Here is a 22,706-nt window from a genome sequence, read left to right as displayed (position 1 = left end):
CTCATAGTTTCAGCTTCACGAAAGTTTTCAAACATTTTCAATGCAGTACTTTTACTTGTAATGTAGTGAGATTGAGAGTTTTAAGCTCATTTGATGATTTTCGGGGTTAATATCGTGATAATCGTGATATATTTTCATATTGTCGCTAGCTGGGTTGCTTAATGTCTAATATAAAATAATAAAATATATGAGTTGATTAGTTTCTAAAGTTGTGTAGTTAATGAAGAGTGAAGTAACAAGTGTAATAGTGCTTCCAAAATATCATGGAGTTGAAGTTTAAAGTAGAATAAATGGAGTACTCCAGTACTATGGAAAAGTAGTACTTAGTGTGAATGTATTCGGTGACGTTCCAGCAGCGATTTGTCATTTTCTATACTGTCCTCACTTTCACAGGCTCTCTTTGTGTTCCCATATTTTAAAGTCCTGTTAATCATTCCACTATGTGTTTCATCTCTCTGACCAGCAGCTCTCGTCCTCCCCTCCACCTCCCCCGCCTCCCCCTCTCTCACCCCTCCAATCTGATTTGGAGCATTCATCGGCCCCTGATCTCAACAGGGGACGGCCTGTATTAATCGGAGGCTGATTGACGGGCTGTTTGGCCTCCAGCGGGGAGGGATTGTTGTCTGGCTGTGGGACGAGGTCAGAGGTCACAGTCCAGAGAGCCCGAGACAGAAACCAGATCACAACAGAAGGCTAATTGTCATGCATTGTAGCCGGGCTCCTGCTGGGGAGCCGCCGTCCCTTTCACCAGAGGTCAGAGTGAAAACACCGGACCTCCAACGTTTAAAACCCGGTGAGACACACCATTCATGGACTTTTATTTCTATATCAGCGACATACTGACTTTATGTGAAATGCACTTCGCTTAAAAACAACATTATAGTCACTGATGTTTTAAATGTGTAATCAGATAAAAAACAGTAAAATATCTGAAATAAAATACATTTTCTTATATAGGAATTTTCTATAAATTAAAGTTACTTTTAGATGAATCGAGGAATGAAATTATTAGGAATATTTGTTATTACAAAGTACATAAAATAATGAAAATAATCGTATCTAAAGTTTGAGTTTATTATTAATATATTAGTATTTGACCTTATATACCGCTTCTTTAGGCAAAATGTTTGTTTTGCTAGTATTGTAGTGTTGAAATATGGTAACAAATTCATAATAGTTATCACTCTCCTCACTCTGTTTTCTGATGTTAACGATAATGTCAATTAAAAAAAATATTATTTTATAAATAATATATATAATAATAATTTATAAATATTATTATTAAGAATTCGCCTTTTATTTTATTTTGTTTCTATTAGTTGCTTTCCATGTTTAACTTGATTAAAATGTATTCCCCTTAATGATTCGCCTGTGAAACCAGTCAGGCTTTAATGAATGAAGTTTAAACTGTATATATTCTGGAAATTGTCTTTTATGTACATTCTACATTCTACTTTATTTAACTTTCTTTATATATTCTTAGTGTTAATATCTTTTTTATGTTGTACTTTTCTTGTCAATGCATGTTTATGATTTATTATCCTTATTTTTTTGCTGTCTTGCTGCTGTAACGCTGTAAGTTTCCCCTCTGCGGGACGAATAAAGGATCTTATCTTAACAACAGAAACCCCGTTTGATGAAATGCAGAAGGAAGACAGTCGAGTGCTCTAGCAGGTCAGTCGCCGTGAGTCCAGGATTACATGCTGACTGTCGGTACTTGTGTGTGTGAGAGAGTATTTCTGGAGGCAGATTGTCGCCGGCAGAGCAGCCTCGTCAGTAATAAGGATTCATTATGGGAGTCACGAGAACGTCCCCTATAGCTGCTGAATCACCTTGTCTATATGAACCCTGAAGGAGCCTGAACCTGGAGGAAACACCGGCGTCCGTGCCTTGTTACGGTTCCTAAACAGTCGCCCTGACATCTCATGTGATGAAGGTGCTGGAGAGGCGGGTCCTGACCCACCTTTGACCCCAGGTGGAACCATCTCTGGACCCTCCGTCTCCCCTCAGCCTCAGCTGGGAGTGGACGATGCCGTCATCCTCCTGCTGCAGCGAGCTCACTCGTATCTGGATGGAGCTGTGAGAATCACATTTGATTGGAGCTCCACAGGGAACTGTCCTGTCTCCCTGTTCTTTTCACCTCGTACACCACAGACTTTCAGTACAACTCCGGGTTGAAGTTTTCTGACGACTCTGCAGTGGTTGGGTATGTAGTTGATGGACGGGAGGAGGAGGACAGACTGGTGGAGGACTTTGAAGAGGACTGGAAGAAACCACCTCTAAACGTGGCCAAGAGGAGGACAGCTTCACTACCCCGGTGCATTCTGGGACACGATGTTGGCTGACAACCCTGAGCTTGTATATTAGAAGACTATAAATAACTCAATTCTATTTAACTCAAAAGCAAATTTAAACACTGCCTAATGTATATTATATATAATTTGTTATCCTATTTTTATATCATATATATTTTATACTGTAGTATTATCTAATATAGTATTTATATTGTGTATTCTATATTGCCTGTCTATCTATCTATCTATCTATCTATCTATCTATCTATCTATCTATCTATCTATCTATCTATCTATCAGAGGTCAGTGCATTTTAGTTTTAGGATACAGCGCCATCTACTGAGCAATAGAGGCTGTTGCAGAAACTGTAGGGTAAATAAAACTGAATTCTTTGAAATCCCTCCATTTTACAAGTAAAACACAACACATATATTACAGGAAACCTCACCCTTCAGGACGGAGTACAAATAAACAATAATACCAAGTAACATGATATATATTCAACTGGGAAGTAACGTTTTCTGCAAAGACAAAGAAAGTTCCACACATCCTTTTAAATGTCTTTGAAGAGCCTTTAAGTTATATATTGGGGTTTTATTCTAGCTGTGAATGATTGAAATGTCTTCTTCTCCACAGCAAGGAACAGAGGAACCTGAGGAACAGAGCAGTCATCCAGATGATTGAATAAATGCAGGCGAGTGACACATTTCCCACATGTAGGCACGTTGATAACCTGATGGTGTTTTTAGTTACAAGCTTTAAACATTACAGTCAAACCGTGAGCAGCATCTAAACGTCGGCTCGTTACCTGTTCAGTTGTCATCAAAACAGTGACAGAAACTGCAAATATTACAACACATGGCGGTTTATAGTATTCATATACAGATATATTTTATATTTTACAGTACATCTACATTATGCCATGGTGGAGACGATCACGTGATCCGTCTCTCGCTCTCCATTTGGTCTTTAAAACCAAAACACACAAAAGTGCTGTTGAATTAGAGTGTGTGAGTGTTGGGTCAGGTACAGAGCAGGGTCCCCCCCGAGCTGTTTAGCAGTTTAAGTGGCCATAATGCATTTAGTGTAAAGTGACTGGGATTCAGGGGGCTTAGCCACAGCTCTCCGCCTCGTTCTTAGAAAGTGCTCAGAGGTGCTAATACCAGCCGGATTTATGGCTCATTCACAAACTGCTCGACTTCTGCAGCAAAGAGGCACTCTCAGTCCACCTCGCTGGCCCTGTTCGCTGACACATCCATACCCGTCTCTCTCTCTACCTGTCTCTCACAACTCTCTTCACCATCTGTCTCACTGTCTACCTCTCATTTCCAGTCTCATCCATAAGCTTGTCTCTTCAATCTGGCTTCCCTTTAATGTCTCTCGGCGGCGCCTTACGAAACCAGACGCCCCTCAAAGTTGCGTACTCGCCCTACATTTCTGACTACACACTCGTCTACGGTGAATGAGCAGGGAGGGAGACAGACAGAGAGAGAGAGAGAGAGAGAGGGAGACTGCAGTGCTTCACTATCAGGGTGTGGGAGATGTCTGGAGATCCCACTCACTCTGCACTTACATGTCTGGCTGTGTTTGTGGTGCGTTCTCCATTTATGCATCGCAAGTTGTACATGTTTATGGCCAGGATATGTGTACTGTACATACAGAAGTACAAAGCCTCTGTGTGTGCGTGTGTGTGCGTGTGCATGTGTGTGTGTGTGTGTGTGTGTGTGTGTGTGTGTGTGTGTGTGTGTGTGTGTGCATGTGTGTGTGTGTGTGTGTGTGCATGTGCATGTGTGTGTGTGTGTGGGGGGGTTGCCTGTGCATTGATGTGCAAACTAAATACTAATAATAAACCTGTGTTGTACTTTGTCATGTATGCAACAGTGCATATCTGTATGTTTGCACGCTCAAAGAGGTTATAGAGTCTGCACAATATACACAGACGTGTGTGTGTGTGTGTGTGTGTGTGTGTGTGTGTGTGTGTGTGTGTGTGTGTGTGTGTGTGTGTGTGTGTGTGTGTGTGTGTGTGTGTTCCAATACACGTACAGCTTATGTAACATCGAGGCATGTAATAACTCCACCACGCCTACTATGTGTGTGTGTAGGTGCTGGCTTGTATGTGTACGCCTAGTTGTGTGTATCACACTCGCCGCATGTGTGTGTGTGTGTGTGTGTGTGTGTGTGTGTGTGTGTGTGTGTGTGTGTGTGTGCGTGCCAGGCAGACTGCATTGCCGCAACCAGCCAGCTCTGTATCATCATTGACCAGATTCGCCATCTGTGCCTGTAAGCTATAGAAACAGCACGTCGCACTGCTTCACAGCAATCCACACACCATTAGTTGCTTATGAAATTGCAGCGGAATGCCATTATGTTGTTTGAGTGTGTGTGTGTGTGTGTGTGTGTGTGTGTGTGTGTGTGTGTGTGTGTGTGTGTGTGTGTGTGTGTGTTAGTGTATTTGTGTGTGTGCACTCATGCATCTCAGCCTGTTTGCATGTTGTCTTGGATTCATCGGCGTACAGCCTGTACCTGCTTGCACACATGCACTGTGTGTGTGTGTGTGTGTGTGTGTGTGTGTGTGTGTGTGTGTGTGTGTGTGTGTGTGTGTGTGTGTGTGTGTGTGTGTGTGTGTGTGTGTGTGCAGGGAGGCCTTCAGTGTATATGGGTCACGCTCTTAGGAACCATAATCCCACGTTTGGACCCGTTTACTCACTGGGGTTTCACTCTTCCTGTTTGGCCGAGCTGATGGCAACAAGCATAATGACCTCACCGCAGCATTCGGTCATTGGCCTGCAGACCCCGGGCCCGTCGGCCAATCACACGCCGCTCCGGTGACGTATAGCCTCCAGCGGCTGTCCCGATTGGCTGCGGGGGCGGGACTTGGGGATAAGCGCGCCTCTGATTAGCTGGGAGTGGAGAGAGAGGAGTTACGGAGAGAGAAGCATGTGAATTTGGGAGTTGGTGTTCTCTGTGGTTCCCCTGAAACTACACTCAACCTGTGGATCATCGATATCTGCTGCCATTCATACAGATCAATAACATAGCACTAGATAGTTTATTCATCTGTTATAAGTGAGCTAAAGTTATGATTTATGAGACATGACGTATTGATCTATATTCCTTCTAATAACGCCATGTCAGTGTTTGTAAGTGTAGTGAAGGAGACAGAGAGCATCTCCTGTTTGTAGACACATGAAGAGGGGATGAGAGAAGAGGAGGAAGAAGAGGAGGAAGGAGGAAGAGCTCAGTCCCGTCCTGCGTGCCTGTAGAAGCCGGACATGCCCACACCGGAGCCCCATTGGCCGCCGCAGCCTCGCTCTCCCAACAGCTGTTCTGTGTTTTCCCACACCGCGATTGGCCGCGGCGCGCCGTCCGTCAACCACACTTTGACGCGAGGCCCCGCCCCTTCCACCCATCCGCGCGATCCCATTGGCTACTGTACGCGTTTCCAGCGCGGCGATTGGCCGCGCGGACTGGTTGTCAAGGCTTTGGGGCTTCATTCACCATTTTGCGACTGTAGTGTAGAATGTACAGGGCAGTAGTTTTTCCTCCTTTTAAGTTGCTTTGCCGGAGAAACATGAAGTGCCGCTAATTGGCAAGCTCGCGGACGACCGGCCACCCTTTGCCCTATTTTACCCGGCGGACTCAACAGAATCACGTTGGGGGTGTACTACATTAGGTGAGTAATAAGCTGCCCACAAATCTTTCTCCTGCAGCACTGCAGTGGGGCTTGTTGTGCTTTTTTTTTTTTTTTTTTTTTTTTCTCTCCCTGCCGAGCTGCTAACGTTGTTCATGTTGGCCATAAACAGCGTTAGCAGTCGAGCCGATCGGCGTATTTATTATTTATTTTCGGTGTGTCGGGCTGGCCCGCGGAGACGAGTTTAGAGGGCGGATTGTCTTCTTGCGAACAAAAAAAAAAAAAAAAAAAAAAAAGGGAGCGGTGCGGATAGACATTAGTGAGCTTGAAACTTTTCCACTAGAAATAAATTCAACGCCATAACTGCCGCTGGACTTCCTACAAACTGTCCTGCGTTTGTATTAGAAAAACACACACTCGCTTCCTCACTTCACGTCGGCACATTTCTTCCTCTTTTTTCTCTCTCTCTTCTTCTTCTTCTTCATGAATCAACGTGGCTGTTTGGAGTGTTTTTGTTGGAGGGGCCTTCTCCTCGGACTCATCTAGTGGTTGACAGCCTCGTATCTTCCTCTAGCGATCATGACGACAACATAAAGTTATTCGGGGCAGTTTTTTTGTAGCTGTCACTTTCGGATGGGACCAAAAAAAATAAATAAAAAATGAAGGCACTTTTTTTTTTTACCCGCTGTGTTTTTATGGTGTCACCGAGTGGATTCACAAAGTTGTCATGCAGCACCGATAATAAGCGCCGTATTACTCCGTATTAAGGCTCTAATATGCCCGTTAAACCGCCCCCCCTCCTCCCCCGGTGACGGTGAGTTGAGGTTTTCCAAGCAGGCCTTGTGTGTGTAATTGAGGCCTGGTCGCTGCACGCCACCGGGGCCTGGCCGCCGTGTTTTGGGAGTAGAACTGGTAGTAATCGCGGTACTACGAGGGCTTGACACATGAACGCTTCTGTCCCGCTGAACCACAGTGACGACATCGCCTCCCGGACTTTTATAACTCGTTCTTTGCACCCTGTGGCGCGTCGCTGCCGTATCTACTCTTGGATTATGATTATGCGAATGTATTTATACACCAGGTCGTTAATAAAGCACTGTAGTAATCCTGTTATACACGTTTGGAAAGGAGGTTTGCTCCATTCTCTGTTAGTGGGAGACATTAATGTAGCATTCAAAGTGAGTTGGCAACTCTGCAGGAGTGACACTGTCATGTGTGTGATGGTGAATAATTATAGTGAGTGTGTGCATTAAAGCATGTTCAGCAGGGGGTCCGTGCATGAATACATGAATACAACCTATAATAAGCAAGTATACATCTTCCTATTTGTTAAATGTTGTTAAATTGTGATGTAGAAATGCCAATATAGAAATATATTCTATGAATATGTCAACAATGTCTTAGCATTGTATAAATACATCATTACAAAGTACTTTAATACATTATTATTATTATTATTGGACCGGTTTAATAAGCAAGATCAAATTTGGTCTGAATAACATTAAAGAATAACATTAAAGCCTTTATGTTTGTAGCATAACTTTATTCTTGATATTGTAGTTGCATTTTTGTTGATTTATGGATAATTAAAAAGTGATCCAACCATGACCTAACCCTGACAATCGCCTCGTTATAATGCATTGTGCAACCAGAAAGTCATCCAGTTCATGTTTTTTTCTTCTTCTCTCTCACCTCGCATGACACTCAGTCGTGTCTGTGTGTTATTTGTTGTACGAAAAGAAGCTAAAAGCCGTAATGTAAACATACAAATATGAGCTGAACCGGTTAATCAGCAGGAAGCGCTCCTCTTTGATTGCTGGAACATGAAACGATAGGAGGCCCCACTATAGCTTTCTATACGGTCCTCCTCGCTCCGTGTTTCACCGAGGGGAGAGTGAGTTGCGTCAGTTTGTCTTTAAGCTGTTATCATTAGGCCCATGACTCTGACACCAGCTGTTGTACACAGTGCACTACTGAGTAAACACACGTAGCATACCTCTATCGTGACCAAGTAAGGCCGGCGGCCAAATTATTTTATGGTGGCTTGCTCTACGGCTGTCTGTCTGTCCTAAATAGGGATTTGCATAGAGCACACGGTGATGGCTGTTAGCTCCCTGGCTGTGCACCCTCCACTATCACCGCCTGGATGTTTGCTGTGTGTGTGTGTGTGTGTGTGTGTGTGTGTGTGTGGCCTTAAGACAGGCGGCACTTATCTCTGGAAATGGATTTCTCTCCAGTCGATATGATGTGGCAGATATTAAAAGGACGTGAATGAATGCAGGCCTTCACAGACAAACAGGAAGGCAGCGGGAGGGAAGCAAGAAAAGAGACTGGTGGGAGGATGGATGTAGAATCAGGGACAGACATGGAAGTTAACAGACAGGCAGTGACAAGTAGACACGCGTGTGATAGAAGGGTTTGACAGTGAATTGAGTTTTGACCCCCCCCCCCTCCCCCTCCCTTATACACTTGTTGTAAACATGGTTCTGGCTCTCGTAGCTCTGTGGAGACTCTTGTATTGGAACAAATGAGGCACGGCACACAGCAGCTACACCCGAGGCGAGTCCCGCGTGTATCAGGCAGCACACGGCAAACCAACCAGTTAAATGACAACAGTCTCCGGTTCAACAAGTCAGCAAAATCAATCTGTTTTTACTTTGTGATCTGGAGGGGGAGGTGAACCAGCCCGGTGTGGAATGGGAGATGTTCTGAAAGACCAAATGACCAACGAGCGATACTGAACGACTCTAGTGTGGATTGGAATAACAATTATTCTGCTTCTTCTTCTTCTTTTTTTTTCTTTGGGGGTGACCGCAGCACAAAATGAGGATACTAAGTGGAAGGAGAGGAGGAGGAATGAAAGAAATCCATATCAGGAGAAGGCAGGCAGAAACGGGATACAAGAAAAAAGAAAGTGTGATAGTAGCAAAGGGAGCGAGAAGGAGGAATAAAGTAACGGGAAGTTAGGTAATGGTCTTCCACAGGAAATGGAGTTTGTAGGGGCGGATTGACTCCGCTTTGAAATACATAGATAAAGGTCGCCACAGAGCGAGAGAGAGAGAGAGAAAGAGAGAGAGAAAGGGAGGGTTTCAGTATGCGAGCGAAGAAGGAATTCCCCCGCCTCTACTGCCCCGGCCAAGTAGTGTGTGTGAGAGTGTGTGTGCATGCAGAAAGGCTTGTCTGGGCAAATTGCAAAGCGCTTCTCACTATTTCCATACTGTGTGTGAGCCTGCATTGTGTTTACCCTACAATATGACCTCCTGTTTTCTATATGTACCTGGCATGGATGCAGGCCTTGTGTAATGTGAGTAGAAGCTGTTATGTAACAAACTGATGTGTAATGAATGTGTGGTTGAGTCATTAGCATTACTACTCTACTACATTTTCTTTTTTAGGACTACTTCTTCGTCTTTATTCCGTATGATGCCTGTGATCAGAAAAGCTTCCACTTTTATTTGGATTTTACTTCGATGTGAATGTTTTCATAGATGTTTTGATTTTGATTCGATCAGTCACTTTTCCTCCCAAAGCCATGCAGTTAGTCGCTATCTGTCGTAGTGAATGGGCTTTGTGCATGTCTGAATGTGTTTGCCACATGAGTAACCCACACTCCCTGTTCCCTTTCTTTCAGAGTCTGTGGAATAAGGTGGGCAAGCGCCGAAGTCGTGCGACGAAGACGAGACAGGATGAGAGAGAGTGGCCCCGGCAGAGGAGGAAAATAGAGAGAATAGAAAGGAGGAGGACGAAGGAGAAGAAGAATCAAATCGAGGCGAGAGAGGAACACCAAAGAGAAACTCTGGGATAAATAAATAAAAAGACTTGTTTGAAGGAAAGGCAAGCTAGATGAAAAGATGAAGCCGATAAAAAAGCAGGGCCGGCGCTCTCCTCCCTCCACCCGGGCCAAAGGGGGGAAGCGTCGCGGCGTGGGGGATGCCCAAGAAGGCGGGGAGAAGAGAGACTCAGACGAGAACAGAGACAGAAGCAGATCCCCACCAAACCGAACATCTTCATTTTCTTCAAACTCACACTCGGAGTCGTCCCAGACGGACCCAATCAGAGCACGGGACACCTCGGAGGGGGAGGGGCTTCACAAAGAAGGGCTGTCGGAAACAACGGTGTCACTCGTGATGGATTGTGGGAAATTTTTAACGTCCCCGGATGACAGATCAGGGAGGTCGGCGGTGAGCGGCAGCAGCCACAGCGACAGCGGCGGCAGCAGCTGCAGCAACAGCAGCACGCCGAGCGCCAACAACAGCCCGAACCCCGCCGCCAGCCGCAAAACGGCCACCTTCAAGGCCCGCGTCCCCAAGAAGAAGTACACCTCTGAACACTGCTTGTCTGCTGCTGGTAACCATAGCAACCTTTCCTCCAGCACGCCCCCTCCTCTTCCTCCTAGTGGCGGGGTCATCAACCACGGGTCGACAGGTTCAGGAAGTGACATCTGTGTCTCGCACCCTGACGCCAACACTCAGGGCAGGAGCCTGATGGACGAGTTCCACAGCAGGACCACTGGCAGGGAGGGGCCTCAGGACGGCTCCCCGGGACCCCCTACCCTCACGCTAGTGGGGGACAGGGAGAGGCCCGGAGGAGGTGAAGCCATGAGGGATGCGGAGCGCGTGTCGCCCAGCCTCCTGCCCCGCTGCTCCTCCACAGACACCGCCAGCGAGCACTCGGCCGACCTGGAGGTCGTCGGCGACTCGCACGCCCTCGCACACGCACCATCCAGCCTCCCCGACGCGCTGTCCGACGCCCTCGCCAAGGGGCTCAAGAACCAGCGCGTCCTCGCCCGCCAGCTCAGGAGAAGAAGTGACGACGAGGGAGGAGGCGAAAGGAGGGATGAAGAGGGGATTTCAGACTTGGTGTTCCGGGCCGGAGTGGTGCGTAAGGTCAGCGGGGAATTTGGAAACCTGGAGGTCCAGCTGAACGGCGAGAAGAACATGTGCCGTTACCCGTATCGACACGACAGCCCTCCGGGGGTGGTGGACATTATCCTCGATGCCGCGCCGCCCGGTGTCCATCCCATAGCTATTGGCACCCGTGTCTGTGTACCATTCGGCAATGAGGAGGGCAGCGAGGGCCAGTGGCAGTGGTACCGAGAAGGTGTGGTGACCCAGGTGGACACGCACCCCGCCGTGGCCAACCGCTACCGGGTCCTGCTGTCCGAGGAAAGACCCGACTCCGTCGATGAGGAAGAGGATGGCAGAGGGACGGCTGGCGGCACCCAGGCAGTGTGGGTCTCCCGACAAACTCTCCGGCTTCTGGTGCCACCGTGGGACCTGGATCTGCCGTCTGTAGGGGGGCGGGATGGAGAGGAGGTGTTCAGAGACAAGGACAGGGAGCGGGAGGACAGGGAGGAGATAGACGTGGAGCAGGAGGTGTGTCGTCTGAGCCGGGGGATGACACCCGGCGTGGGCTCGGTGTTGGGGAGAGGAATACCCTACCCGGGCATGGTCCCTGTCTCCTCCACATCTGGCCATAGCAATACCTCCCCAGTTACCCCGGTGTCAGTCCTCAGCCTGGTTCCAGGCCGAGAGTGGGAGATGGAGAAAGAGTTGGAGAGGGAGAGGGACCTCCAGAGAATACAGGAAAGAGAGAGGGAACGAGAGCGAGAAAGGGAGAACAATGCAAAGCAGCAACAGCACCAACAGCAGCAGCAGCAGCACCACCCGTACATGCCACTCACCCCGGAGGAAGACATGGAGGTGTCCCACTTTAACATGCTCCCAGTGGGGGCCATCATACCTGGGGCCAAACCAATGGCACTTCCTCAGCACCGCCACATCATCTCCAAGCCCCCGCCTGGCTACCTCAGTCCACACCTGTCTGTTGTGCGGGGCATAGGGATCCCCCCTACCCACCTCGCCTTGAACCCCCACGCCCCTCCTACACCTGTCCTATTAGGCCTTGACCCACTATCCGCAGCAGCTGCGGCAGCTGGTGCCGTCATTACCACCCCTCAGCTCCCTCCCCTCCCTCCCATCTCCTCTTCCACCCAGTCCTCCTCCAGAGTGGAGAAGGCCTCGGGAGGAAGCTCTTCCAGCGGAGGAGCCGGTGGCGGCGGTGGATCCGGATCGGGTTCGACCTCCTCCTCCTCCTCGCGTTCCCGCACCCCGTTGACAGCCGCCCAGCAAAAGTACAAGAAGGGAGACGTGGTGTGCACGCCGACAGGCATCCGCAAGAAGTTCAATGGGAAGCAGTGGAGGCGGCTGTGCTCGAGGGAGGGCTGCTCTAAAGAGTCCCAGCGCCGAGGATACTGCTCCAGACACCTCTCAATGAGGACCAAGGAGATGGAAGCCAGTGGAGGGAGCCGGGAACGGGGCGGAGCCAGCAGCACAGGGACCCTGACGCCGTCCGACCTCCGGATGAGCGGCGGGAGAGCTAGCTCGGAGTTCGACTGGGATGAGACGTCGCGTGAAAGCAGCGAGGCCAGCAGCCGTGGAGGAGACTCCCGTCCCCGCCTGGTCCTGCCCTCCCTGCTCCCCCAGGACCTCTCTCGTTTCGACTTTGATGAGTGCGAGGCGGCGACCATGCTGGTCTCCCTGGGGGGCTCCCGCTCAGGCACGCCGTCATACTCCCCGATCTCCAACCAGTCGCCCTTCTCTCCCACCCCGTCGCCCTCGCCCTCTCCTCTCTTCGGCTTTCGTCCTGCCAATTTCAGCCCAATCACTGCTCCCGCCTCGCTGACTCCACGCCGCCACCGCCAGCTCAGCGGCACCAAGATGGGTACACCAGGTGTTGAGCGAGAGCGCCACCCCTCAGGGATCGTGCCCACTTTTCAGACCAATCTCACGTTCACAGTTCCCATGAGCCCCAGCAAGAGGAAGCTCGACACCCACCCGCCCCCTCCACTGCCTGTGATCCAGGACTACCAGACCAAACCGGAGCACCAGCAGCTGGTGGGCATCGGGGGAGGGATTATGGGAGACCCAAACCTGGGCCACAGCCCTGCCGCCTTCAGAGTCCTCTCCCCCCAGAGTCAGCCCACAACCCCTTCCTCACTCTCCTTCCCCCGGCCTCGTAGCGCCACCAGCAGGCCACCATCCTCCGCCGCCTCCACGCCTCCACCCATGCTGGTCTCACCCACTCCTCCCTCCCCGCTGCCCCAGGAACCCTCCCCACGCCGCATTGTACCCCTCCGGGATTCCCCGGTCATTGTCCGCAACCCCGATGTCCCCCTCGCCAAGTTCTCTGACGGTCCGTTAGGCAGGAGAGAGAGGAGCAGGTCCAGAGAGCAGAGCCTGCCACAACACACGGCCGTGCCAGGCCTGCAGGTCCCGGTCCCCATCAACGGGGCCACCACCAACGGGGCAGTCCTCCTGCGCAACCCCACCTCCACGCTCGTCCTGGTCACCTCCAGCTCGGTAGGTTTTCTTTTTGAGGAATATGATGAGGGATGGACCATGTGGATAAAGTCGTACCTCAGTTTATTTTATTATTTAATGTGATAGAAATATTATATCATAGTACAGTTTGTATTAAGTGGGTGGCTTTCATGAGCCTCGGGCCCTAAAAATGAAGAACATCCATTTCACATATTTGGAGTGATGAGAATGTAAGGATACTTAAATGCTTCTTTTTGTTGAGGGATTGGTTGTTGCTTAAAGGCTGATCTTGCCAAAGAGTCCATTTCCACACAGACAGAAGGTTGTTTTATATATTTAAACCCAGACACTGTATGATCTCCATTTCAGTGACCGAGAAACTCCACTTTGAAAGTAAACGATAAGAACACTCCACTGAAAAATCAATATCTCTAGTATGACATACTTATTCTGATAGTTACCAACGTGGATTTACAGTCCAATAGAGAGCCATCAAACGTCTGAAACCAACCCTGCACTTAGAGCACCAGCCTGACATGGAAGCAGTGTTATTGCCTGTGTGGTGTGTGGACTCTATGAACGTCTGGAACGTACTGAAATAATTGATTAACAGCAGAGAAGTGGATGATGCTGCAGTAGTAAATTGAGTGGCTGCTACCAGTTAAGTGTTTAATACTCAAAAGATAGATTTCAGTTTGAAAGAGACTATATTATTGTGTTAAAATACTGTTTTGATGTGTCCTCCCAGTCCCTGACTCCAGCAACAGGAGGCCACGCTGCCCTCTCCAGCTCCTCAGCGATGCCCACCTCCACGGGCTCCGTCCTGGCCTCCTCTGGGTCCGGAGGCAGGGAGAGGGAGAGGAAACCCGAGGGACACCAGGACGCCTCCGGAGGGGGGCTGCCACAGCCGGTAGCCTGTCACCCCACGCCGACCGCCCTGCTGCCCCTCATACTGCCAGCCGAGTCGCCGCACCCTGCTCCACGCAAGCAAATCATCATGGGACGGCCGGGGACCGGTGAGTAAGGACGGGGGAGGGAGATCGTTATGGCTTTGACCTTTGGTCCCATCAGATACAGAGTCTGCTGAGCCACACGTCTGCCGTACTCTAAAGTAGGAAGCGATGTGCAGGCTGACGCTTATGTACTCTCGTCTAGATGTCCTCGCTTTCATTATCTCTCTCGAGTTGCAGAGTGTCATGCAAGTGCTATGGCTATGACTCATATACACTCTACTATTGTTTGTTTGCAGCCGAGGAAAGTAACCATATTCAAAGGAGGGTTTTTTAACCTCTTGATGTTGACTTTTAGTGAGTTCTTCGTTTAAATTTCTTCACGAACATGTATGTGGCAAATACTACATTTTCACAAAGATTTTATTTAATTTAAATTATACGATGTTGGATAAAGAAAACGACACAAGAGGCTAAGTCCCTTCCTGTTCCCCTCGGGGGAACTTATTTTGCAAAACAAATATAGTAGTCAACGGAGAGAGACTAATATGTCTTTTATTGAACCATGAATAACATATATGATGTCAATTTAAGTCAATAATTTGGTCGTTTTTTAATGTATTTCTGTGTGAAACTCTTCAGTGAACTATATCTCTCGTCTCGTCACCAACAATAACACTTCCTAAATCGCTTTCTTAAAAGTGAAAATAGATTCTAACATTCATTTTGTCCCTGGCTTCAGTCCTGCATGTAGATTTGGTGTTCTGGGGATGTTTGGTATTCTTATTTTCCACCAGCTGCCTCTCTATAATACATGTGTACTATGAAGGAGTACTGTGTTGTTTGAGGGAGGGGGAAGAGGGTGTGAAGTTACCCGTATAAGCATTTTTTGTGAAACCCTCTTTCACGTATGAATTTCGGCAAAAATCAGTTGTGAAAAAATGTTGTCAGCTCTGTGTGCAACTCTGTGTTGGATATAAGAAAATTTGGCGGTGAGCAATAGAGGTGTTTGGGTTAATCATATACTGTGTGCTTGTTTCCATGCCAACCTTGGGATATTACAGCCCAAAAATGTTACTAATATAGGAATGAGGAAGATCGTTTCCAATTGAGATGCAGGATTTCTCAACTCTTTCTAAATCTAAAAAAAAAACAGAAAGTGTGATAAAAGTACAGCTATGTGTCTAAGTGCAGAGATATATTGTCAATTTATAGGTTTAGGTTTACATACATATTTGATAAACAAGTGATTAAAAGTCATGGAGATGATTGTGTATTTTTAATATAAATACAGGAAACATGGCGATGAATACAGGTGTGAAAAGCACCACATCTAGAGCATGAGGATCCTTAAATTCTGAATATTTTAATACCCGCTTTTAGTGTTTCATAACCCTTCTGTGACTGAATTATAATTTCTTGATTTGGTTGAAGCGGTGGAGTCGACTTCAGAGTGAAACTCGTTCCCCCGTGGTGTGAAGATCAGAAAAGGTCTGATATCAGTGGTGCAGGCAGCCGCCCGGCCTCACTCCTTGTGTGTAGTTGTGACTCAGAGTGTGTGTGTGTTGGTGTCACAGTTGTCGAGTGTGCGTGTGCAGAGGGGGCGTCACCCTTTTTACATTTCTGCGTGAGAGTTAAGAGGTGTTTCACTGAAACTTTAAAAGGGCGAGAATATTGACATGTCTAGACATGCAAGACTGAGTGCAACAAGGACATTCACACCCCCTCCTCCACACACACACACACACACACGCACACACACACACACACACACACACACACTCATCTCACCGTTCCAGACAATCAACAACCTCAGACAGGGCATCAAGGGCAGGTCCAGCGTGATATGAATGTGTTTCATCACTCTCAGCAGAAAAAAAAAAAAAGGAGTAATCATATTGCCGGCGCGTTGTCATGGATACGCTGTTTCCACCAGCAGAATTAGTGCAGTAAAGCGTCGAGGCCTGAGCTGATTACCGGAGCGCGCTTTTTTTCATCCTCTCTCTCACATCCCTCCAACCGCCACCTGCCTCCGTAGCGTTACATTTCCTCCGCCATACATTTTTAAAAACACCCGCAGCCACAGTGAAGCCCAGAAACAAACACGCCCCCCCCCCCCCCCCACAGCTGAGATCGCTCCTAAATATAGCCCAGCTCAAGTGCAGCTGCATTAGCATCACAAGTTTCATTACGGCTCTCTTTGAGAACATCGGCAGCCTTCAGTGACGATAAGTGCTCAGCCGAGGTCCCGTCTCGTTACGCAGCTCGGGAAGTCCATTATTGTTCTCTGCACCCACGGACCAAATGATTACGTGGGAAATTCTCCGAGTGGTGATAATGTGTAGTCATAGGACAGGTGGAGATCTGCAGCTGAGTGGCATCACGTCCCACCTTCAGAAAGAAGACAGCTGTTCACCCCGTCGTCACCGCCGGTCCTTTAAGTAAACCAGCAGACAGATGGTCGTGCAGTGTGCAGTCAGCGCTTCCCTGGAATATTCTGAAACGCTCCTTTAAAAGTTTGAACAATCTCAAGTCCGGTCTGTTTAGCAGTTAGCACCTTAAAGGTCGTAAATAGAGACCGACATCCAAACAACTGTCTGTCTCTCAGCCCATTCATTCATTTGGAAGTCGGGATGGCACGATTTTATTACGCATCGGGTTAAAAAACACACAATAATGGATCGTGGTTAATCATAAATTTCTTCACCAGTGAATTAAAAAAAGCTGCCGAGCTCGTAAGAAGGTGGAGAAGTGAAAAATATAGTCTGATTAAAAGAATACAGGGTACAAAAATACTTTAAAAATGTCCTTTATTTATCCTTTATTTAAGCAAGTAGACCATCTTATTTAAGAGTATTTCATTGTTCACTAAAAAGGATAAATAAATGTGTGACACAAAACAAATATTTGTTTCTTAACAGTGCCATTTTTTTTAGTTTTAAGCATGTTTTGATGATCATTAATATCATTTATATAATATGAATTATTTTGACCAGGATAATCGTGATTGGTGGTCGAAGGTCACTGTGAACTTACATGGATGTAAATGGCAACTTGACTGGTGTGTGATGCATATATATATATATATATATATATATATATATATATATATATATGAATTTGATCCCAGTATTTTGCAGAAATAGACATCTTGTACTTGTACTATGTGCAGCCCCGCCTTAAGAAAGCAACTTCTGGTGTGAAAAGCAAGCGGATCAGCCTAACCTGCTCAGCGGAAGTTCTCCATGCAAACAGCATTATAAATTAAGTAGTAAATAATGCAAAGGTCGGAGCACACAGTGATAATATTCATGTGACACCAGAATCTGCATTCAGTGTCAACAGTGGAGGATATGTTTACATATTCCTGGTTGTTGAGCTCCACACTATCTGGATTTTAGATGAGCCATAAGCCTGCAAATGGTGAGCTATAAATAGACCACTTTAATACTTTATTATAAAATGATTAATGGAAACTGAAACTGGACATTGCGGTGCTGCAGCAGAGTTCAGACCCAGTAGATATCCAGCCAGAGAGGCCGGTTTGTGGAATACCGCAGTCAGGAGGGTGGAGCTGGAATCTTAATAAATTATACTCTAGTTATATACTTTATATAGTACGTTTATAGATGTAGAGACACTTGGAATGAACTGCTGCTGATAAAATTACTCCACTGATTCCCAAAGTGAAATATACCAAAATGCTGTAGTGTTGACATTCACAATAATAGCTGTTGTTGTAGTAGTTGTTCTGTTTGTTGTAGTAGTTGTAGTAGTGGAAGTAGTTGTAGTAGTGGAAGTAGTTGTAGTAGTAGTGGTAGTAGTGGTAGTAGTGGTAGTAGTTGTAGTAGTGGTAGTAGTTGTGGAAGTAGTTGTAGTAGTAGTGGTAGTAGTGGTAGTAGTGGTAGTAGTTGTAGTAGTGGAAGTAGTTGTAGTAGTAGTGGTAGTAGTGGTAGTAGTGGTAGTAGTTGTAGTAGTGGAAGTAGTTGTAGTAGTAGTGGTAGTAGTGGTAGTAGTGGTAGTAGTTGTAGTAGTGGTAGTAGTTGTAGTAGTGGAAGTAGTTGTAGTAGTAGTGGTAGTAGTGGTAGTGGTAGTAGTTGTAGTGGTGGTAGTAGTTGTAGTAGTGGTAGTAGTTGTAGTAGTAGTGGTAGTAGTGGTAGTAGTGGTAGTAGTTGTAGTAGTGGTAGTAGTTGTAGTAGTGGAAGTAGTTGTAGTAGTAGTGGTAGTAGTGGTAGTTGTAGTAGTGGTAGTAGTTGTAGTAGTGGTAGTAGTTGTAGTAGTAGTGGTAGTAGTGGTAGTAGTTGTAGTAGTGGTAGTAGTTGTAGTATGAGTATTGGTAATAGTGGTAGTAGTTGTAGTATGAGTATTGGTAATAGTTGTAATAGTGGTAGTAGTTGTAGTATGAGTATTGGTAATAGTGGTAGTAGTTGTAGTATGAGTTGTAGTAGTGGTAGTAATGGTAGTATGAGTATTGTTAATAGTTGTAGTAGTGGTAGTAGTTGTAGTAGTTGTAGTATGAGTATTGGTAGTAGTTGTAGTAGTGGTAGTAGTTGTAGTATGAGTATTGGTAATAATTGTAGTAGTTGTAGTAGTGGTAGTATGAGTATTGGTAATAGTTGTAATAATTGTAGTAGTTGTAGTATGAGTATTGGTAATAGTTGTAATAGTTGTAGTAGTTGTAGTAGTGGTAGTAGTTGTAGTATGAGTATTGGTAATAGTTGTAGTAGTTGTAGTAGTGGTAGGTATGTGTTGCAGGTGCACAGTACTACAGGACACGCCTACTTAATGATACACCCTTGAAATAGTCACTGTGTGGTTTGGGGGAGTAGTCTCCTAGTATATTGTATAGTAGGTCATGTATGTGTAGTGAAACAAGTGTTTTTACAGGTATTTAAAACATGCTTTTGTATTAATATTATGATATATGTTTAAATTAGTGTAAATGCGTGTATGGACATTGTGATACTGCTTGTAACCGTGGGACCTCCATCTTGTAAAGGAGACTCGTGTACAGATTTAACTGAGTTCAGTCTGAAGCTCAGCTGCAGTCTAGACAGTGAAGTCTGGAATCTGTGTGGATAAAATAACAGGTTCCCTCATCACACCATATGACCTCTCAACTCACATTATCCCGAGGGTTGGGTCTCTCTCTCTGTGTGTGTGTGTGTGTGTGTGTGTGTGTGTGTGTGTGTGTGTGTGTGTGTGTGTGTGTGTGTGTGTGTGTGTGTGTGTGTGTGTGTGTGTGTGTGTGTGTGTGTGTGTGGCGGGGGGGTGAATACACAGCTCTATTCATGGTCTTCAGTTTCTATGAAAGTGTGGTTTTTAGTGGAGCTTTATCTCATGGCTGGATGAGGATTTCACTTCTGTCTTCCTTCCACGATACCAAGGTGGATGAACATGACGACACATCTCTCTCTCTCTCCCTCGTGTTCTCACAGTTTGGACCAACGTAGAACCTCGCTCGGTGCCAGTGTTCCCTTGGCATTCGCTCGTCCCTTTCCTGGAGCCCAGCCAATCAGGAGCGGCTGCCCAGCCTGCCGACGGCCAACAGCTTGTCAATCAGAGCAAAGGTAGCTAATATCCCCCGCCCCCTTCTTTCCTCCGAATCCCACTGTTTGTAATCCAACAACTACATCTCATCTCAAGTATTTCCCTGAGTATAAAAACCAGAACGGGAAACAGCATGCCGGGCCGTGTTTCTGCCAAAACACTCAAGTAGAAATGTCGGGCGGACGTACCAGCAGCCAAGTCAGTGTTTCCCAAAACAGTTGCGACTGAATTGCAAATCAGCACAGTTGGTGTTCACACCAATATAGTTCCAGTAACATTGTTGATAACACTATTTATCGAGCGGAGTGCTAAAATCTATTCAGAGACTCATTCTGACAGCCAGAAATCATCCACATAACATCGTTTCAAGTCTTTAGGTTACTTTACTTGATCTTTCTGTCCCCGTAGGTTTTAGAGCTGCAACTATTCATTAATCAGGTCACATTAATTATAAAGATATCAATATTTTCTGTCAATTGACTAATCAAGTGTAGCTGTAGACTTTTTAAATGATCATTTTTTCATGTTCATCAATCTCATAATCTCTATTTTAGGATGCATTAAAGATGAAAACAACTTTATTTGGGGGGATTTGTTTTGAGAAAAATCAGCCCGATGTTTAGAGTCTTCAAAGTGTTTTTCCATCCAACTAAATGCTGCAAAACTTCTTGAATAAATGATAACGTTCTCAAAAGTAGACGGTAGTCTGTGTAAACATAGTAAAAGTATGCAGGCTCACTAATGGCCTACAATAAACTTTGCTAACGGGACATCTGCAGTATAAAAACAAACGCTGTGTCAACTGGATTTCATGACCAAATACTGGTTATATATAGATGTGGTCATCAAACTGTTGAGGGAACGTTTCCCAGTATTCCTCTTACTACTGCGACAGATTAAAGCCATATTATATGGATGTAGTCAGAGCGTTTCACGCCCCGCAACGCCGTAATAAAGCTGCCAATCGACAAGCTGCATGCTGGGTAGCTGACTGTCTATAAGGAGTGCACGTAGTCATCATGACATCACCCACTGGTTTGGGACCTTTGAAGCCTGGATTTTGCCATTTCAGCAAATTAAAGCTACCGTAAACTTTACAGCTAAGTGTCGAAGCAATCTAAGTAGCAGGATTCAATTGGTAGTGACCTGCCAATCACAAGGTAGCCCCGCCCCCTAAAGCATCCCCTGCTTTCTGGTCTGGTGGACTCTAAATGGACCATAATGTACTAAATGAACATCATGCTGGATTGAAGAAGACTTGAAACTAGAGATTGAGACCATAAACTCATGTTTACAATGTTTACTGAGATGATAAATAAAGTAAGAAGTAGGCTTTCTCATTGACTTCTGAAGTTTTAGGCACTGTCTGGCTTCACTGCTGCCTGGTGATTCCCTGCATTTACACATTACTTCCTGCTGTCATGGAGCTTTTCACTCACTGGCTTCTGTTTTCCAGAGCCTCGCTGCGGTGTGGCCCTGGTGAGTGACGGGCGGTCCGGCCCTCCAGATCTAGAGAGGGGATCGACGTCGTGCCCTCCCCCGACCAATGACAATCCTCCTACAGACAGGGGCGGGGCCGACAGCGAGACCGAGAGCGATACAGATGACCCGTAAGTACACCTCCCTGGTGGTTTCATGGGGCTTGTCGTTTTGTTTTCTGGCACATAAAAGTAAAATTTCTTTATGTTTTTATTCACATATAAACTCACTGACCTGTTGGAGTTGGATGGCCAGTTCATTAACACAATATCAAGGCATTTGTTCCTGTAAAAATGTAGTGACTTTAAATAAAAAAACAACCTTCTCTCTTTAAAAAAATGTTGGCGCTGCATTTACATAATGTAGTCTCATTTTGAGACTTCATACATTGTGTTTCCTTTCTGCGACTCCGGGTATGACTAACGAGAACACAGATAGTAGCTGTAGACGATATTAGACACAGTTTGTCTGCGTCGTTTGAATCGCAGACTCTCAAGGACGCCGCGCTCCCAACAGGTGCATTAAAATTCACCTCTGACAGCGATATTCTAAAGAAACAAACAACAACAAACAACTTTCCTACCAGCCACATCAGTGTGTGTGTGTGTGTGTGTGTGTGTGTGTGTGTGTGTGTGTGTGTGTGTGTGTGTGTGTGTGTGTGTGTGTGTGTGTGTGTGTGTGTGTGTCTGGTAAGAGTTGTACAGTCTGTGCTTGTTCATTCCACTCAGTCTCGGCGTCTGTCTAGGTTATTGCTCTTTCAGAGTGACTCAGACTCGGCTGTCTGGCTGGTAGTGTGGTTTTGAATGTTTCAGGGTCGCTGTGTTCACAAAGGCTGCCGTCGCCAAAAGAAGTGCATCAGCAATCTCTCTCAGTGTTGCAGTGGTTACACCTGTTATCTCAATGGAGAGACTGGCGGCATTAATGAAAACAAAGTTGACTCATTTGAGAGGATTTGAGCTCTCCCTGTCCAAACACCCCCCGCTGTAGTACGGACGTACACATATGAGCAAAACATACACAAAATTATCTGTTTGTTTATCATCCATCCATTCTCATTATTACGTTCTGGCTTTTTTCCCCCAATTATTTCTTTATTATTTTTCACATTTACCAAATAACGAATCCAGACATTTAAATGGATACAAACTAATAATCATAATAATAATAATTGAACAGAGTAAATGAAAAATACATTTAAAAAAGGAATTTAAAATAAGTAAAAAAAAAAAAAAAATTCTAATACAATTCTAATAAATAAAAATTAAACGCTCAGCTTTGATTTTTTTTTTTTCAATTTTATTTGAATGTTTTTTCTATTTGCCCATTCAAACTCCCCGACTGACACCTTTTGATTGCTTTGGCTTCATTTCTACCTTCATGGACGCTGATTGTGTTGCTCTTTTTCTTTCTCTGCTTATGTAATCTTTGCTGCGCTTTGCGTTTGCTCTGTATGATAAATTCTTTAGTAATGCCATAGTCG

General features: G+C 46.0%; 1 protein-coding gene across 4 annotated transcripts in view; it reads left to right on the top strand.

Moving 5' to 3' along the window:
• The first annotated feature begins 5,797 nt into the window (after window positions 1-5,797).
• cica (capicua transcriptional repressor a) overlaps window positions 5,798-22,706 on the top strand; it is a 34,177-nt gene continuing 17,268 nt past the window's right edge. For 2 of the 4 annotated variants that reach the window (XM_084031634.1, XM_084031633.1), the window contains exons 1-5: window positions 5,799-5,967; window positions 9,557-13,286; window positions 13,996-14,263; window positions 19,636-19,767; window positions 21,204-21,357. In XM_084031634.1, coding sequence (XP_083887760.1) covers window positions 9,777-13,286; window positions 13,996-14,263; window positions 19,636-19,767; window positions 21,204-21,357 — 4,064 coding nt within the window. In that variant the 5' untranslated portion in view covers window positions 5,799-5,967; window positions 9,557-9,776. Of the gene's footprint in view, window positions 5,968-8,817; window positions 9,230-9,556; window positions 13,287-13,995; window positions 14,264-19,635; window positions 19,768-21,203; window positions 21,358-22,706 lie in introns of those variants that run through there. The other 2 variants (XM_084031631.1, XM_084031632.1) reach the window with 2 other exon arrangements.

Source organism: Eutrigla gurnardus (assembly GCF_963514095.1).
Source record: "Eutrigla gurnardus genome assembly, chromosome: 17".
NCBI lineage: Eukaryota > Metazoa > Chordata > Actinopteri > Perciformes > Triglidae > Eutrigla > Eutrigla gurnardus.
Note: the sequence above shows the minus strand (reverse complement) of the source record. Positions and strands in the feature narration are given on the sequence as shown.